The sequence below is a fragment of the Lithobates pipiens genome, unplaced genomic scaffold, assembly GCF_037356315.1.
Source record: "Lithobates pipiens isolate NorthernLeopardFrog02 unplaced genomic scaffold, aLitPip1_a1.2 Scaffold_16, whole genome shotgun sequence".
NCBI classification, from domain to species: Eukaryota; Metazoa; Chordata; class Amphibia; order Anura; family Ranidae; genus Lithobates; species Lithobates pipiens.
Window position 1 is genome coordinate 602234408 of NW_027507748.1, and position 20541 is coordinate 602254948.

The 20541-nt window shown below is 41.1% G+C and overlaps 1 protein-coding gene across 8 annotated transcripts in view; it reads left to right on the forward strand.

Annotated features, from left to right (window-relative positions):
* The window catches only part of PARP4 (poly(ADP-ribose) polymerase family member 4), a 716724-nt gene that overhangs the window by 454882 nt on the left and 241301 nt on the right, over positions 1-20541 (forward strand). For all 8 annotated transcript variants that reach the window (XM_077483981.1, XM_077483982.1, XM_077483983.1 and 5 more), the window contains exons 31-32: positions 2222-2260; positions 7323-7361. In XM_077483981.1, the coding sequence (XP_077340107.1) occupies positions 2222-2260; positions 7323-7361 (78 nt within the window). The remainder of the gene's footprint in view (positions 1-2221; positions 2261-7322; positions 7362-20541) is intronic.

Consider the following 20541-nt stretch of genomic DNA (forward strand, 5'->3'; position numbering starts at 1 on the left):
AGCTGATCTACGCCTTTCCTCCGCTAAAGCTGTTGCCACGCATGCTGAGAAGAGTGAAAGCCAAGGGAATCCCGGTGATCCTGGTGGCCCCAGATTGGCCTCAGCGGCCTAGCGGCGCTGGTACGCAGACCTGGTGTGTCTGGTGGCAGACGCTTCCGGGCAACTGCCGCTGCGAGAGGACCTCTTATCTCAAGGTCCAATCTTTCACCCTGCTTTACCATCACTGGCTTTGACGGCATGGCTGTTGAAAGCCAGGTGCTGAGGAACCGGGGTCTGTCGGACTCGGTGATTCCAACTATGTTGAGTGCTCGGAAATCTTCAAGGAAGATATACCATCGTACCTGGAAGGCCTATATCTCCATGTGTGAGGAGAAAGGGTGGCATCCGCGCTCCTTTTCTATATCCAGGATCCTGCTGTTTCTTCAGCAAGGTGTAGACCAGAAGTTGGCGTTGAGCACCATTAAGGGGCAAAATTCAGCTCTGGCTGTCTTTTTCCAGCGACTCCTGGCGTCTCATTCATTAGTGAGTAACTTCGTTCAGGGGGTGCGACATGTAGTCCCTCCGGGGCGTCCACCATTACCTCCGTGGGATTTGAACCTGGTGTTGTCGGCTCTTCAAAAGCCGCTGTTTGAGAATATCAGGGAGATTCCTTTGTTGACCCTTTCACAGAAAGTCCTAGTGGGCGTCACATCAGCCAGGAGGGTTTCAGAATTGGTGGCCTTGTCATGCAAGTCGCCTTATCTGGTCATACACAGGGATAAGGTGGTGTTGCATCCGCAACCGTCCTTTCTATCGAAGGTGGTTTCGGCTTTTCATATCAATGAGGACATTGTATTCCCATCGTTGTGTCCTAAGCGGAAGCACCCCAAGGAGGTGGCCCTTCACGCTCTCGATGTGATTAGGGATCTGAAGGTGTACTTGTCTACAACGGCTCCCTTTCGGAAGTCATACTCGCTGTTTGTTTCGGTGGCTGGTCCAAAGAAGGTTATGGCGGTCTCGTCGGCCACCATTTCCAGGTGGATCAGACAGATTGTAGTCCAAGCCTACACCCTGAAGGGGCAGGTGCCCCCCTTTCCAGTAACGGCCCACTCTACAAGAGCAATCGGAACGTCTTGGGCCTTCCGACCCCAAGCGTCTGTCGCTCATGTGTGTAAGGCCTGGTCGTCTGTCCATACGTTTACCAAGTTCTACAAGGTAGACGTCAGTGCATCGGCTGATGCCTGTTTTGGCCGCAAAGTTTTGCAGGCGGCCGTGTAGTTGCAATTGAGTTTTTTCCTGGTTTTTCTTAAAAACGCAGTACTGTTAATGCACTGTTGCATTACTTCCGCAAATTGTTTGCGGTGTTAGGGATTTCTCCTATTGAGAATACCCGCTTATATGGCTGTGTTTTTTTTCCGTACGCTGCTGTTTTTTGTGGGTTTAGTTTCACTAGTTCCCACTTGCCATGGTGGATGAAGTTTTAATGCTGTTTTTTCCTACCCTCGTTTGGCACTGCTTGGGGACGTCCCATTTAGTTACAGAGAGGAGCTGTGTCGGTCGGTGAATATAAGAGAAAATAGGATTTTTGTACTTACCGTAAAATCCTTTTCTCTGTAATTCACCGACTGACACAGCACCCGCCCCTCCTTTTCTCTACGTTATACTGCTTGTTGACGTACTGAGTTCTGCCTGGGCAGCAGGGAGGGTTGTTAGCACAGGGTCCGCCCCCCGGGGCGGGACTAAAGTTCTGTGTATTGTGTTAATTTTCAACTAGTTCTCCTAATGGCAGGCTAACAAACCCATTTAGTTACAGAGAGGAGCTGTGTCAGTCAGTGAATTACAGAGAAAAGGCTTTTACGGTGACTACAAAAATCCAAATTTTTATTTCCCTGTGGGTTTTTTTTTTCAGTGTAAACAGCATTTTAGCATGGGAAACCTTGCTTTTTTTTAAGGATATTTAAACTTGAGAACAAAAATGTATTGTATTATATTGCAGCTTAGTACTTAGATAACCCTGGACGGTGCAAAGAACATGAATAATATGAAAAGTGGAGTAACCCATATCAGCTCATCAGAAAACACCTTATAACTGTTATACACTTAGTAAACTGAAATCTTACCAGTTACTGTGGATTACTATGCCTAACACTCTTCATTGTACTATTTCATATGATTATACAATATATATAATTTTAATATTTCAAAAGTTACAAATAATGATAATAATTACATTTGTTTTCAGGGATCAAGAATGATGTCAGACGAAGTCAACTTATATGAAGTATGTTCTTTCCGTACATTACCTATATGAAGCTTAAACCGGTTACTTACAACTATCATGTAATAATTTGAAGGAAAGTGCACAAAACAGAGATGATGTGCAAAGTGGAGAAACCCTTAAAGCACAAGTAAGGCCATAGCTTATCTGGCCCCTCTTCTCATATGGAGAGAAGTTTGTTCTGCACTCCTATGAACCATTTTCAGTCAACAGCGGCTAAAGTCTGCTGTCGGCTGACATCACTCATCCAGACCAAGCTGGGGAAAGATCCCAACTTTACAGTCAGGATTCACCCAGACCAGCAGCTGGCACATCCTCTCAGCTGCAACGCTGGATGACTGAGCCAGCTACTCCCTCCCCTCTCAAGCCCAGTGCTCCAGTGAGTGCTGTAGGGGCAAAGCAGAGAGCCAGTCACTGCTTTCTGTTTAGAGTGGAACACAGAACTGAGCAATCCAGCAGTGTTTTGATGGTGTGTCTTAAAGATTATTTTCTTTTTATACCCCATACTTTTTTTTTTACACTTATCAGAAAACACCTTTATAACTGCTATAACCACAGTAAAATGAAATTATACCATTTACTCTGGATTACTTTACTTGACATGGCTAGTTGTGCAATTTAATATGATTATGCGGCACATATAATTGTATTATTTCAATATTTACATTTTATGTTATATACATTTATTGTCAGGGATCAAGTATGATGCCTGACACCGACAAAGAAGTATGTTCTTTCAGTACATCACCAATATGCAGTCTGTAATTGTATCTTTGTTTTCTATTTTTGACAAAATGTGTTTTTTTTTTTTTTTTTGCATGGTGTTTGAATAATTTGCCCCACCAGTCATTTACATGCCACTATATACAGTATCTCACAAAAGTGAGTACACCCCTTACATTTTTGTAAATATTTTATTATATCTTTTCATGTGACAACACTGAAGGATTTATACTTTGCTACAATGTAAAATAGTGAATGTACAGCTTGTATAACAGTGTAAATTTGCTGTCCCCTCAAAATAACTCAACACACAGCCATTAATGTCTAAACTGCTGGCAACAAAGTGAGTACACCCCTCAGTGAAAATGTCCAAATTGGGTCCAAAGTGTCAATATTTTGTGTTGCCACCATTATTTTCCAGCACTGCTTTAACCTTCTTGTGCATGGAGTTCACCAGAGCTTCACAGCTTGCCACTGGAGTCCTCTTCCACTACTCCATGATGACATCATAGAGCTGGTGGATGTTAGAGACCTTGCGCTCCTCCACCTTCCGTTTGAGGATGCCCCACAGATGCTCAATAGGGTGTGGGTCTGGAGACATGCTTGGCCACTCCATCACCTTTACCCTCAGCTTCTTTAGCAAGGCAGTGGTTGTCTTGGAGGTGTGTTTGGGTCATTATCATATTGGAATACTGCCTTGTGTCCCAGTCTCTGAAGGGAGGGGATCATGCTCTGCTTCAGCATGGCACAGAACATGTTGGCATTAATGGTTCCCTCAATGAACTGTAGGTTCCCAGTTCTGGCATCACTCATGCAGCCCAGACCATGACACTCCCACCACCACTTGACTGTAGGCAAGACACAGTTGTCTTTGTACTCCTCACCTTTTTGCCAACACACACGTTTGACACCATCTGAACCAAATAAGTTTATCTTGGTCTCATCAGATCAAAGGAATGGTTCCAGTAATCCATGTCCTTAGTCTGCTTGATTTCAGCAAACTGTTTGCGGGATTTCTTGTGCATCTTTTTTAGAAGATGCTTCCTTATGGGACAACAGCCATGCAGATTAATTTGATGCAGTGTGCGGCATATGGTCTGAGCATTGACATCCCAACCCCTTTAAACTCTGCAGCAATGCCTGGCAGCACTCATACGTCTATTTCCCAAAGACAACCTGTGGATGTGAGGCTGAGTACATTTACTCAATTTCTTTGGTCGTCAATTGCGAGGCCTGTTCTGAGTGGAACCTGTCCTGTTAAACTGCTGTATGGTCTTGGCCACCATGCTGCAGCTCAGTTTCAGGGTCTTGGCAATCTACCTAAAGCCTAGGCCATCTTTATGTAGAGCAACATTTTTTTTTTTGAGATCCTCAGAGAGTTGTTTGCCATGAGGTGCCATGTTGAACTTCCAGTGACCAGTATGAGAGCGTGAGAGTAATAAAACCAAATTTAACACACAATCTCTCCATTCACACCTGAGACCTTGTAAAACTAACAAGTCACATGACACTGGGGAGGCAAAATGGCTAAGTGGGCCCAATTTGTACATTTTTACTTAGGAGCGTACTCACTTTTATTGCCAGCGGTTTAGACATTATTCGCTGTGTGTTGAGTTATTTTGAGGGGACAGTAAATGCATTGTTATACAAGCTGTACACTTACTACTTTACATTGTAGCAAAGTGTAATTACTTCATATCTTCAATGTTGTCACATGAAAAGATATGATAAAATATTTACAAAAATGTGAGGGTGTACTCATTTTTGTGAGATACTGCATATACAGTATATTTGGACACAGGCACAATTATAATACTTTTGGCTAAGTGTGCCACCAGAATAAAATTAAAATGAAACAATCCAAATTAATTTGAAGATTGAAGACTTTCAGCTTTAATTCAAGGGGTTAAACATAAATATCAAGTACAAATTTTAGGAACTGCAACCATTTTTATACACAGTGCCCCCCCCCCCCCCCCCCATTTTCAGGGTCAAATGTAATTGGACAAATAAATATAATCATAAATAAAATGTTAATTTTTAATATTTTGTTGAGAATCCTTTAGTGGCAATGGCTGACTGAAGTCTGGGACCCATGGATGTTACCAAAGACTGGGTTTCCTCCTTTCTGATGCTTTGCCAGGTTCTAACTGCAGCTGTCTTCTGTTGTTCTTTGTGGGTCTTTCTGCCTTTAGTTTTGCCTTCAGCGAGTGAATTGCATGCACAATAGGGTTGAGATTGGGTGATTGACTCGGCCATTGCAGACTATTCCTCTTCTATTCCTTCAAAAGCTCCTGGATTGCTTTCTGTAGTGTATTTTTATTTTTTATAATTACTTTATTTTCAAAGATGTTTGCATATAACAGCCAAAGTGTACGGTATATACAGTAGCACATCTGCGTATCAAAGAAAAATGGTAATACGTGAGCAAATCTATAACATATAACATCACCCCCAACTCTTTACAACATAGTGGCCCTGAGGCCATAGTCCAGTTGTGTAGATTGTAGACTGCTTAGAAATCGGGGGGAGGTCATCAACTAACTACATAAAGGACCTACTACATGAGAACACATATGCAAATAAAATAAGGTAGGGAAAATAAGGCCATCATGCGATTATGATATACATAAATATATACAGTTATCTAACCAAACAACCTGCAGCCGAGCTAAGACTGTCAATGTAGGTAGGGAGTACTGTAAGCTGGGGGAAAAGATTGGTAAAACGGATGTCTCCAGGGCATAGTAGGAGCAGAATCAGAAAGACAAACGAGAAGGCGGATTAGATAGAAATATAGTACTTCATGTCCGGAGATTGAGGCAACATTCAAGAAGTCAGTCTTGCTGCGCCATTTCCCATAGACATCAGTATACACATAGTGATGCCAGGGTCTCCAGGTCTCGCGGTTGCAGTGTGTTTTGGATCATTGTCCATCTGTATTGTGAAGCACTGTCCAATCAACTTTGTTGCATTTGGCTGAATCTGGACTGATAGTATATCTCTAAACACTGCATAATTCATCCAGCTGCTGTCTGTATTCTGTCACATCGTCAATAAACGCCAATGACCCAGTGCCACTGGAAGCTATGCATGCCCATGCCATCACACTGCCTCCTCCATGTTTTACAGATTATGTTGAATGCTTTGGATCATGAGCTGTTCCCAGCCTTCTCCACACTTTTTTATTCCCCTCATTCCCCTTAAAGAATGCTTTTCCAGAACTGGTCTGGCTTTTTTAGATATTTTTTTTGGCAAAGTCTTATCTGGCTTTTCTATTCTTCAGGCTTAAGAATGGTTTGCACCTTGTGGTGAATCCTCTGTATTTGCTCCCATGAAGTCTTCTCTTGATTGTAGACTTTGACAATGATACACCCACCTCCTGCAAAGTGTCCTTCACTTGTCTGGATGTTGTGGATGGGTTTTTCTTTACCACAGAGAGGATCCTGTGATCATCCATCACTGTTGTCTTCTGTGGACATGGATGTTCTGTGATTCGTACTCAACTCACCAGTGTGTTCTTTCCTCAGAATGTAACAAACTGTTTATTTTGCCACTCCTAATGTTGCTCTCTCTGATGGATTTGTTTTGTTTTTAAAGCCCTTTGAACACATGATGTGTTTGGAGGAAGAAAAATGTTGACTATGACACTAAAAACACCATCCCTATTGTCAAGCACGGAGGTGGAAACATGATGCTTTGAGGCTGTTTCTCTGCTAAAGGTACATGCCGACTTTGCTGCATTGAGGGACCAATGGACAGGGGGATTTTTATTGTAAAATCTTGGATGAGAACCTTCTTCCCTGAGCCAGAACACTGAAGATGGGTGGTGGATGGGTCTTCCAGCATGACAATGACCCAAAACATACTGCCAAGGCATCAAAGGAGTGGCCCTGAAACAAGAATATTAAGGTCTTGGAGTGGCCTAGTCAGTCTCCAGAACTTAATCCTATAGAAAATGTATGGCGGCCAAAATTCCTCCTGAGATGTGTGCAAACCTGATCATCAACTATAATGAACATCTTACCTCTTGCCAACAAGGGTTTCACCACCAAGTACTAAGTCATGTTTTGCTTGGTGATCAAATACTTATTTTACTCACTGAACTACAACTTAATTGATAGCATTTGTTTTATGTTTTTTTTTTTTTTGCCTGGATGTTTGGTTGATATTCTGTCTCTATCATTTAAAATACACATATGATAAAAAATGATAGACCCTTAATTTCTTTTGCGTGGGCAAACGTACAAAATCTGCATGGGATCAAATAATTTTCCCCACTGTATATATTTTTATTATTTTAATATTTACAATTAATGTTAATAATTACATTTCTTTTCAGGGATCAAGAATGACGTCAGATGAAGAAAGCTCAGAGGAAGTATGTTCTTTCCACACATTACCCATATGCAATCTGTATTTGTATCTTTATGTTCCTGATTTTTGCCAGAAGGTGGTTTATTTGCATTGTGTTTGAATAGCTAGCTGTGCTAGCACCAGTCATTATCCAAATGCCACAAAATTGGCAGTTGAGAAGCTCACATGCACCTTATATTTTTATGAAACCTGCAGTGTATTTTAATTGTGTATTCAGTCTGTGAATATTTTTTTATACAACTCTGGTTGTGTACCTTTATGACTATGAGATGAAGAGAATGACGTTTTGCACATTTTGTCCCTGAATGTAGCCCTGCAAAATAAAACAAGGTCTGCAAAGGTGATAGAAGAGCACCAATGCCTAGGGCATAAACTGGTGACTTGATACTCTGGTATCAGATGTGCAGGAGCACACCCGGCAGCTCACCATGGATGTACAAATCTCAGGTTGAGATGGAGTTGGTTCATTCACAAGCCAGGGTCAGTAGCAGATCAGCATCAAAACAGACATAGGCAGACATGGGAAATCCAATGGCAGTATAGATGGAAGGCTAGTCAGTTACAAAGGTCAGGCATATTTCTGATTGGTTTGTTTAATCTGTCCTTTCCTCGGTAAGTAGTATGCTGACTAGATGCTCAACTCAGTGCGTAAAGATCTACGTAGCACCTGTCAGTGCTAATGATCCTCTTCTTGAGTATCTATTCCATGTATTTGTTTAGTGCCAAAAGTATGGGTTTGAGCAGTGGAAAAAGTTTTCCAAATGGGATTTCTGCTCTTGGCAATAGTTCAAGAGGGCATTTGAAAGTCCTTTCAAAATGAAGGATGTCCACCTTCTGTTTGTCAAAAACATCCAGGAAGATGGGGGGTGGCTTGCGTGCTGAAGAAGATGGCTGCTTAAGCCTAGAGCTCTCCACAGCTGGCTGTATAACAGCAAAAAACAGCCAGGTATTTTCCTCTAAAAACATACCTAAATACTCTGCAGTACTCCTGGGACAGTAGGGGCAATAATGTCTTGCAAAAGAGGACAAGAAAGGGGACCAAAAAAGCTGTCATCATTTACATTTAAACAGAGCAGTGAGCTGACTAAAATCCAAGATGGCGCTGCCAGAGCTGTGAGGAAAAATAATAAAACTCACACAACCCTTTCTGCTAGCCATCCACCTGAAAAGGATGAGGAATTATCATCCTCATATTCTAATGCAACTATCTCCAACATCTCAGGGACCCGCAAAATCGTGGATGAAGCTGGATTTATCTTGTCAGGCAGCTGATACTGTGAACACAGCTCTGCATAGTGATAATGCTATGTCCTCATTACAGACATCTATAGATGCTTTCCCAACATCAGGTCTGCCAGTACTAGATACCACAATGAAAGAAATGCTTGTGTCATTACAATCATCTATTATATCTAATCTATCCTCCATGATTCATAAATTCTCTCTTGATATGAAACATATGGATGGTAGACTGCAATACGTTGAAAACAAAATGGAGGAATGCACTGAAACAGGGAATGAGCTAGTGGATGCATGTACAGAACAAAAAGATGATTCCATGTGGGTCAAGATGAAACTGGCAGATCTCGAGGACCACTCACGTCGAAACAACATTAAAATGAGAGGAATACCAGAGTCCGTTCTACCTATGGACTTACGTAACTATGCAAATACACTATTTTCTACATTATTGCCAGAATTATCGCCGATTGAACTTACAATCGATCGTATTCATAGAATTCCCAAACCAAAACATCTAGAAGAATCAATTCCCAGAGATGCTATTCTGCGAATTCATTTTTATCAAGCTAAAGAGCAAATTCTCTCCAAAGCGAGGGAGATAACTACTCTGCCACCACCATACTCAGATATACAATTATTCGCCGATCTCTCGCAATTTACACTACAAATGAGAAGACAGCTCAAAACTGTAACAAAGGCATTATCTAATCATAAGATCACATACAAATTGAGACATCCAGCCACTATCTTGACCACTTACAACGGGAAACATTTTGCTATATCTACCATTGAAGATGGCATGCAATTACTCCAAACATGGGGTATTATAGTTGATCTTCCACATAACACCCCTGCCTTGAAGGAAAAACCTAATTTGTTCCACTTTGGACAAAAACGTGAACAAAATAGAATTAAATACAAATTAACTACTACGTTAAATGCATTACTGACATATACGGTCTGGTTTGATGCTCAATACCTTACTACTTGAACTTCACCCCCTATCTTGGTTAGCATTCCTTTGGGTGGATTACTGCCGACTCTTGGAAAATATTTTTTTCTTTACTCCTTTTTTTTATTTATTTTTTAATTAATTTTTTTTAATTTTTTTTTCCTCTTGCAGTATATATTGCCAAATAACTACTAATAGAGTAATAACTTGTTTTTTCATAGGTTTGAAAAAAAAATAATCTACATTGTTGTGTGCATGATTTAATAGTAACTGTGAACTGATCATATAACAAATACTTCGATATTTAGTTTAAGCGTTATAGAAACTAGAGAATATTCTTTTAGGAATATATAGAATTATAGTAACATCTAATTTTGATATATATTAATATGTCTTTCAAAATATTGTCCCTAAATGCATGGGCACTGAATCACCCAGCAAAAACGAACCTCTATGTGGAGGTCTGCCTTATCCTTTAATTGTGACATATTATGTGTTCAAGAGACACATTTTGCTAAAGATGCATCTCCCAAATGTCAACATAAACATTTTCCTCATATTTTTCAAACAAAATTCTCCAAAAAACAGAGGGGTGTTAATAGCTATTAGAGATACTATTACATTTCAATTAGATAATTGTATCACTGACCCTGAAGGTCGCTATATTTTTTTGATTTGTACCATTAACAATATTCAATACACCCTTGTATCTATTTATGCTCCGAATATGAGGTAAATGCATTTCATAAAAAAAACTATAGAGGAGGCGAAGAAAGTTCAAAAAGGACACCTCCTGATATGTGGAGATTTCAATTTGATTCCAAACAATGATATGGATTCTTCTGCTAAGTCCAAACGCTATGCTTCTCCCCTTGATAAGTTCATAACTTCGAACGACTTATTTGATGTGTGGAGATATGGACATGCTAATGAAAGGGATTACACATATTTGTCACCACGGCACAATACCTACTCCAGAATTGACTTATTCTTGACAGATAAATGGCTGCTTGACAAGATTTCATCCTCCCATATACATACGGCCACGTGGTCAGATCACGCTCCCATTAGCATGTCTATAACAACCACATCATCCCAACCAAATTCATATATATGGAGAGCTAATAACTATATTCTCCAAAATGAAAATTACTCCACAACACTCCAACAACACCTTACTGAATTCTTTTCAATTAATTTGACGTCTATATCTGACCCAATGATATTATGGAATGCTCATAAAGCTGTTATGAGAGGGGTGTTTATGCAATTAGGTTCTAAAGCTAAAAAAAAAGAGAACCACAAATTTTCCAGGTACGTAATGCATTAAGAACCCTACTTCTAGAGACACATGAAAAATCCTATAAAAAATTCAGAGCTACCACTTATGCAACAGGGAACAAAGCAGGGAAAACAATGGCATTACTCATTAAAGGTTATCGATCTAAGACTAAAATTCCATTCCTCTACCATCCTCACACTAATGAAAAATTGCTTAAGCCTTCTTCAATAGCTGAAGCATTTAGCTCATATTATAATGATTATAATGATTATTTATATAACATTAAGAACGATGGCGATACCCATCAACCTTAGGAGGAGATTGACACCTTTTTGGAGAGTGTCAAACTTCCATCTATTTCCCCACAACAATTAGAATTTCTCAATTCTCCCTTTACTATCCCTGAAATTCTACAAACTATCCGTATTCTTCCTAACTTGAAATCACCTGGTCCAGATGGCTTTACAGGGGAATATTTAAAAAAATTTCAAAGTACTCTAACACCTATACTATGTGACATTTATAATTTAGCAGCCAATTCTTCATCATTTCCCAATGAAATGCTGAATGCTCTTGTAACTCTTCCAAAACCAGATAAGGAACCATCTTCACCTAAAAATTTTAGACCAATTTCCTTACTCAATTTAGATGTTAAAATGTATGCGAAACTTATAGCCAAAAGACTAGATAGTTTGTTACCCTCTCTTATCCATAGAGATCAATCGGGTTTCACCAAAGGAAGACAAGCATCGGATGCTTCTAGAAGAATGATAAATATAATACACCATGTAGAACTCACCAAATCGCCATCCCTGTTTCTGTCGCTTGACGCTGAAAAAGCGTTTGATAGAGTTCATTGGGGATACCTGTCATCCGTTCTGACTAAATTTGGCTTAACAGGTCAAATCAACAAAGCAATATTAGCCCTGTACTCTGTCCCCTCAGCTCGAGTGTATACTACGGATTCTTTATCACCTCCATTCCCAATAACAAATGGTACACGACAAGGATGCCCCTTATCCCCCCTAATTTTTAACCTTGTTATTGAACCCCTAGCTGAGAGTATTAGGTCCAACAAAAAAATTCTAGGAGTTACCATTGCTGAACAAAAACATAAAATCAACCTTTTTGCAGATGATGTTCTTATGATTACTGATCCTGTGAAATCCTTACCGGAAATTCAGGAAACACTAAATATGTTCAGCAAAGTTTCTTATTACAGGCTTAACGCGAATAAATCTTGTATATTGAACTTGGGGATAGATGAAAATACTACTAAACATCTTAAATTAAAATTCCCTTATACATGGACTGAAAGTACAATTAAATATTTGGGTATTCAATTATCAAATTCATGTAAAACACTGTTCCAATATAATTATATTGCACTTCGTAATGCATTACAAGAAAATCTCACTAAACTAGCATCCCATGAATTTTCATGGATGGGACGTTTGGCAGCATTTAAAATGCTTTACCTTCCACAAATTTTATACTTTTTTAGAACTCTTCCGATTCCAATTCCGTTAAAATATTTCCAATCCCTTCAGACTCTGTTTTCTAGATTCATCTGGCAAGGTAAAAAATCTAGATGTGCTCATTGAAACTTAGTGAAGAAACGTCAAGCTGGGGGAACAGGGTATGTGGATTTCCAAGATTATTATTTAGCCTCGGTTCTTACACAGTCTAAGGAATGGTTTCTATCTCCTCCATCTACAATTTGGGGGAAGATGGAAACTGCTAAGATCCCAGGAAATAATCTATCAATATGGATTCCTTCCATGGCACTTGGAGCCAAGATACCTTCTCGCATCTCCCCAACAATATTAGCGACACTTAAATCCTGGGTTCGATTTCTGCATCTAACTTCCTCACACCCTCTTCCTACCAAAGTCCAAATTCCGCTAAATACTCTACATAATTTCATGAAGACAACCTCATTTACACCATGGATAGAGAAGGGAATTAAATATCTATCTGATCTACTTGATAATGGGGTGATCAAACCATTTCCTACACTTCAAAAGAAATTTCAATTGCCAAATTCAGATTTATTCCTCTACATCCGAACTAAGAATTGCATTTCCAACCTCCCATCATGGACCTATAATGTTCCCCAATCGGCTTGGTCCTTCCTTAAGATCCCCATACATCAACAAAAAGGGATCTCTCTTTTCTATAATCTTCTTCAACAAAAAAGTGTGTTTACAAAGACTACCCCTTTAATTAGATGGGAAGAAGACTTAGGATACACCTATACAGTTGACCAATGGGAAAAAGCTTGTAACACCACATATAAAGCCACATGCTGCTCTACATTATGGGAAGTATCCATTAAATTGACTCAACGCTGGTATCTTACTCCTGAGAAAATATCGAAATTCAACGGCACATTTGACGACAAATGTTGGAGATTGTGCAGCAAAAAAGGTGATACAGTGGTGTGAAAAAGTGTTTGCCCCCTTCCTCATTTCCTGTTCCTTTGCATGTTTGTCACACTTAAGTGTTTCGGGAACATCAAACCAATTTAAACAATAGTCAAGGACAACACGAGTAAACACAAAATGCAATTTGTAAATGAAGGTGTTTATTATTAAAGGTGAAAAAAAATCCAAACCATCATGGCCCTGTGTGAAAAAGTGATTGCCCCTAAACCTAATAACTGGTTGGGCCACCCTTAGCAGCAACAACTGCAACCAAGCGTTTGCGATAACGTGCAATGAGGCTTTTACAGCGTCCTGGAGGAATTTTGGCCCACTCATCTTTGCAGAATTGTCCTAATTCAGTTACATTAGAGGGTTTTCGAGCATGAACAGCCTTTTTAAAGTCATACCACAACATCTCAATAGGATTCAGGTCAGGACTTTGGCTAGGCCACTCCAAAGTCTTCATTTTGTTTTTCTTCAGCCATTCGGTGGTGGACTTGCTGGTGTGTTTAGGATCATTGTCCTGCTGTGGAACCCAAGTTCGTTTCAGCTTGAGTACACGAACAGATGGTCGGACATTCTCCTTCAGGATCTCTTGGTAGACAGCAGAATTCATAGTTCCTTTTATCACGGCAAGTCTTCCAGGTCCTGAAGCAGCAAAACAGCCCCAGACCATCACACTACCACCACCATATTTTACTGTTGGTATAATGTTCTTTTTATGAAATGCAGTGTTCCTTCTACGCCAGATATACTTGGACACACACCTTCCAAAGAGTTCCACTTTTGTCTCATCGGTCCACAGAATGTTGTCCCAAAAGTCTTGGGGATCATCAAGATGTGTGGTGGAGAAATTGAGACGAGCTTTGATGTTCTTTTTGCTCAGCAGTGGTTTTCTCCTTGGAACTCTGCCATGCAGGCCATTTTTGTCCAGTCTTTTCCTGATGGTGGAGGCATGAACGCTGACCTTAACTGAGGCAAGTGAGGCCTGCAGTTCCTTGGACGTTGTTGTGGGGTCTTTTGTGACCTCTTGGATGAGTCGTCGTTGCGCTCTTGGGGTAATTTTGGGCGGCCGGCCACTCCTGGGAAGGTTCACCACTGTTCCATGTCTTCGCCATTTGTGGATAATGGCTCTCACTGTGGTTCGCTGGATTCCCAAAGCTTTGGAAATGGCTTTATAACCCTTTCCAGACTGATAGATCTCAATTACTTTCTTTCTCAATTGTTCCTGAATTTCTTTGGGTCTCGAGATGATGTGTAGCTTTTAAGGATCTTCTGGTGGAACTTACTGTGTCAAGCAGCTCCTATTTAAGTGATGCCTTGATTGTGAACAGGTGTGGCAATAATCAGGCCTGGGTGTGGCTAGAGAAATTGAACTCAGGTGTGGACAACCACAGTTATAATATGTTTTAACAAGGGGGGCAATCACTTTTTCACACAGGGCCATGATGGTTTGGATTTTTTTTCACCTTTAATAATAAACACCTTCATTTACAAATTGCATTTTGTGTTTACTTGTGTTGTCCTTGACTATTGTTTAAATTGGTTTGATGTTCCGAAACACTAAAGTGTGACAAACATGCAAAGGAACAGGAAATGAGGAAGGGGGCAAACACTTTTTCAAAATCCTGATCCTCCTTCCATAAAAGAAGTGATAGAATCGACTCAAACTCATTACATTTATGAATCAGTTCTAGCTCTTCGGCCTCACAAAAAAGAACATACTCATAAAATATGGCAGCCATGGTTAAAATAGGCTAGTCCCCAAAACATTGCACGAGTTCTTTGTTCCTAGATAACTTGAATTAAAAAATTACTTACCCCGCTCTAATATTTTAATCTTTGTTTTGTATCTATTAAATGACAGGTTACTATTACTGTCCCGAACACAGTTTAGCACCCATAGGGGTGTTCGGGAATATATTTAGATTCATCATCTTTGAATTACTTGAATTGGCAGTATATAAATATATGAAGATAATATTGATATTACTTTTGTGTATTGTCTCCACAATGGATGTATTAATAACCTCCCAATCGTTATCTTTATTATCCCGATTATAATTGAGATAGTTAATATGGTTTTCTTTATATTATATTTTTTTATTATTTTTGGATACTATTATCTATGTATCTAACTACTCTAACTGATCTGTTATTTAGTCATAATTTCTGTCATTTGTCTTGATAAAAATTTAAACTTTAATAAAAACTATTGATTAAAAACATCCAGGAGCTCATATCATGATAGACCTGTGGAACAAACTTGCATAGGCCAGATTCAGTATTCAGACAACAGAGGGATGGAGGTGAGATAACTGATAAGCTGAGATTGTTCTGTAGACAAAAAGCTGACTGCAAAACAGCTTTGCTGGCAAACTAGTTAAAGTCATAGGTTGGACTTGATGGACTTGCGTCTTTTTTCAACCTCACCTACTATATTACTATGATAAGTTCACCTTTTTTTTTTAAATAATAGATTTACATATTACTGCAGGTAAAAAATATGAATTTATTATTTTTTTATTGGGAGCCTGGGAAGCATTGCACTCACAATCAGAAAATCATGGGTGTAAGCTGTTTACATCATATGGCCAAGCAGTTACACATTAACAGGAAGCATCATTGAACTACTACAGTGCTCAACTGCTCCATGGTAGTTCATTGAGAACTACAAGCCCACAGCCACAAAGGCTGCCATACCTTGTAGTTCTCTATTTACAGAATTATGTGAATGAGTGATGTGGCCGAGTGGGCAGAGTTTGGTGGGGGGGGAAGAAGATCCCCCATCGCCTGTCACATTGGGGAACCAGGGAGTTGCAAGGGCTGGTGGATTTGTAACATGTTACACCCTGAATATGGGTGTAACATGTTACAAAAGGTGAACTTCTCCTTTAAAGCGGAACTAGGTTTCCACTGTTGTTCATATGATGTTTCTTCTGCAATAAAATACATTTAATTACCTGTTTGCATCACCCCTGGCATGTGAGCTGAGCTGTGCATGTGCACATCAGCTTAGAACGACCAACTTGATCTTTGTGTGTCAGAATGATGACCTTCCACACTGTGGGATGATGGGGACTGTTGGAGTAAAATATAGCTAGCTATAGTTCCGCTTTAAATGTCATATGACTTCCATGCACAAAGTTCCCGATCAGCCATCTTTTGTCTGTAGGTTAGGCAAGAAGCAGTTATTATACATACCTTTCTGACAGCTTTCATACTGCAGGGGGTGATATCACGGTCCTTCTGATGAGATCCCAAAGTAGATGCTCCTTCATAGTGAAATTTTTTTTATTTTTTGCTATTCCCCAGAATGGAGGGATGGTGATATCACCATTGCCTAGGGAAAGTTCTGTAGGAGGAGTCTGAGAGCTATATACAGTGCCTTGCGAAAGTATTCGGCCCCCTTGAACTTTTCAACCTTTTGCCACATTTCAGGCTTCAAACATAAAGATATAAAATGTTTATTTTTTGTGAAGAATCACCAACAAGTGGGACACAATCGTGAAGTGGAACGAAATCTATTGGATTTTTTCAACTTTTTTAACTAATAAAAAAATGAAAAGTGGGGCGTGCAAAATTATTTGGCCCCCTTGCGTTAATACTTTGTAGAGCCACCTTTTGCTGCGATTACAGCTGCAAGTCGCTTGGGGTATGTCTCTATCAGTTTTGCACATCAAGAGACTGAAATTCTTGCCCATTCTTCCTTGCAAAACAGCTCGAGCTCAGTGAGGTTGGATGGAGAGCGTTTGTGAACAGTAGTTTTCAGCTCTTTCCACAGATTCTCGATTGGATTCAGGTCTGGACTTTGACTTGGCCATTCTGACACCTGTATACGATTATTTGTGAACCATTCCTTTGTAGATTTTGCTGTATGTTTGGGATCATTGTCTTGTTGGAAGATAAATCTCCATCCCAGTTTCAGGTCTTTTGCAGACTCCAACGGGTTTTCATCCAGAATGGTCCTGTATTTGGCTGCATCCATCTTCCCCTCAATTTTAACCATCTTCCCTGTCCCTGCTGAAGAAAAGCAGGCCCAAACCATGATGCTGCCACCACCATGTTTGACAGTGGGGATGGTGTGTTGAGGGTGATGAGCTATGTTGCTTTTTTTACGCCAAACGTATCGTTTTGCATTGTGGGCAAAAAGTTTGATTTTGGTTTCATCTGACCAGAGCACCTTCTTCCACATGTTTGGTGTGTCTCCCAGGTGGCTTGTGACAAACTTTAGACAAGACTTTTTATGGATATCTTTGAGAAATGGCTTTCTTCTTGCCACTCTTCCATAAAGGCCAGATTTGTGCAGTGTACGACTGATTGTTGTCCTATGGACAGACTCTCCCACCTCAGCTGTAGTTCTCTGCAGTTCACCCAGAGTGATCATGGGCCTCTTGGCTGCATCTCTGATCAGTCTTCTCCTTGTCTGAGCTGAAAGTTTAGAGGGACGGCCAGGTCTTGGTAGATTTGCAGTGGTCTGATACTCCTTCCATTTCAAAATGATCGCTTGCACAGTGCTCCTTGGGATGTTTAAAGCTTGGGAAATCTTTTTGTATCCAAATCCGGCTTTAAACTTCTCCATAACAGTATTACGGACCTGCCTGGTGTGTTCCTTGGTCTTCATGATGCTCTCTGCGCTTTCAACAGAACCCTGAGACTATCACAGAGCAGGTGCATTTATACAGAGACTTGATTACACACAGGTGGATTCTATTTATCACCATCAGTCATTTAGGACAACATTGGATCATTGAGGCCGCGTACACACGCGGGGACTGTTCGCTCAACTTTGTCCGCTGAACAGTGTTTCGGCGGACAGTCCGCTCGTGTGTGGGCTTTCAGCGGACAGTTTCAGCGGACAATCTGCTGAACAAAGTTTTTCGGAAATTCCGAAAAACTGTCCGCTGAAACTTTGTTTCAGCGAACAGTCCCCTCGTGTGTAGGCTTGTTCGTCAAACTAAGTTCCGTGCATGCTCAGAAAGGATTTACATGCCGAAGTTTGCATTGCAGTGTATAGGACGTCGTTTTCTAGTCCCGTCGTACGTGCCGTTCACGTCATCACGCATGGTTTCAGCGGACTGTTCGTTCGTCGTGTGTGGGCAAGTCTGTCCATGCTAATTTTGAGCGGACTGTCCGCTGAAACTGTTTGACGGACAAAGTTGAGCGAACAGTCCCCGCGTGTGTACGCAGCCTCAGAGATCCTTGCTGAACTTCTGGAGTGAGTTTGCTGCACTGAAAGTAAAGGGGCCGAATAATTTTGCACGCACCACTTTTCAGTTTTTTATTTGCTAAAAAAGTTTAAAATATCCTATAGATTTTGTTCCACTTCACAATTGTGTCCCACTTGTTGGTGATTCTTAACAAAAAATAAAAATGTTATATCTTTATGTTTGAAACCTGAAATGTGGCGAAAGGTTGAAAAGTTCAAGGGGGCCGAATACTTTTGCAAGGCACTGTATATCCCTCCTCCTCCTCCATCCTCCTCCATCCTCCTCCATCAGATCCTTCATCGTATAATTTATGGGTTACGGCCGATACACGTCACTTCCAGGGTCCTCAGTGCAGTGTTCAGCGGCAGCAGTTCGCAGGGTACCATCCATCCACACATCTGGTGCTCAATCTGGCACCATCGAGGGGACGCCGCTCGTTTCTCTATGTTCTATCTGGCAACATCGAGGGTCCGTCTGCCTGTTTTTTTCCAGTGCACACGCAGGGAGGAGGGTGTCCGTTCTCTCAAGTCACGCTGGTATGGGGGGTGGGCGGCTTCCCACATGGTGCTGCGAGGCGATTGGTGCAATGGGGACAGATCCAGACACATTCTGTGCAGCCAGGCTCCCCCTCCATTCATTCCAGCCAGCATGTCACCTCCGTCTTACCCGGCCCGGCTCTGCTTCCTCCGCTGTCAGTTGAGTATTCCTCCCTGGATAATCACAATGGGAGTGGCCAGTGAACATCACACACTCTGATACCGTTGATCAGTTTTGAAGGGGGCGGCCTGTGTCTTCTGGCTTTCGGATGGGGGCGGAGCTCCGCCCCTCCAGCCGTCTGTACTCCAGCTTATCACTCTCCCGCACAAATATACTTTAAACATGTCACGACACAGCAGGACAGTGTGACCACTTGAAGACCTTCAAGGCTTTTCATATGACTCCTCGCATAATGCAGATCAATGTCGAGGATGGCACATTCTGTTAGAATCAAGCAGGATTTGGGCAGCTATTTTATGTCAGGCTCTACCACATGATGCATGTTCCAGTCAAACAGATATAACTTAATTGGCTTCATGATAAGCCCACAATTTATTCACCAACCCACCATCACAGCAGCCGGTTTCAGTGGGGGGGGTTGTCAGCCAGTTTCAGTGGGGGGGGTGTCCACCGGTTTTGGCGGGGGTCAGCCCATATGCAGGGGGAGGTCTGCTCAGGGGGTCTGTACGATCATGGGGGGGGTCCACCTGCACTTAGCATGCCTCCATTCATGGGGCCAGGCAATATACTAACTCAGCGTCCCTGGCAATATCGCAATGTGCACAGTAGGGGTAGTTGGACGGTAGCTACCATAGTCAGCTTGTTCCATGGCTGTGGTGTTATCCTTCAGGGGAGAGTTTATTTTTTGTTATTTTTCAGTTGGCATGATTGTCTATCTTGCATTGGTGAGGGGGACAGAAAAGCCAGCTGGGCTGTTGCTGGAGGTCCGGGGGAGGGGCGACGCATGCTGGCAGTTGTTTCATGTAACTGGGCGTGAGAATTTTATTCTGGTGTCAAGCAGTGCGCTGAGTGCACTTCTATATGACAAAGGTTACTACTAGATCTGTTTAGTTTCTGACTGGGTTTATACAATCGGTTGTTTGTAGCATTCCGTTACAGCTTTTCGATCGCAGCATTTCTGTAATGACATTTCGTTCGCAGCATTTCATTCACAGCTTTTCTGTTGTAGCGATTTTCCTGTCGCAGCATTTTTCCAGTGTAGTTTTCATTTGTTGCGTTTTCCTGTCGCAGCATTTTCCTGTCGCAGCATTTTCCTGTCATAGCTTTTCCTGTGTAGTTTTTATGTGTAAAATTTACTGTCATAGCATTTCATTTGCAGTGTTTTCCTGTTGTAATGTTTTCCTGTGTAGCTTTCATTCGTATCGATTTTCCTGCGTAGCTTTCATTTGTATCGATTTTCCTGTCGTAGTATTTTCCTGTCTTAGCGATTTTCCTGTCGTAACTTTTCTGTTGCAGCATTTCTGTCATAGTGATTTTCCTGTCACAGCATTTTTCCGTTTAGCTTTCATTCGTTG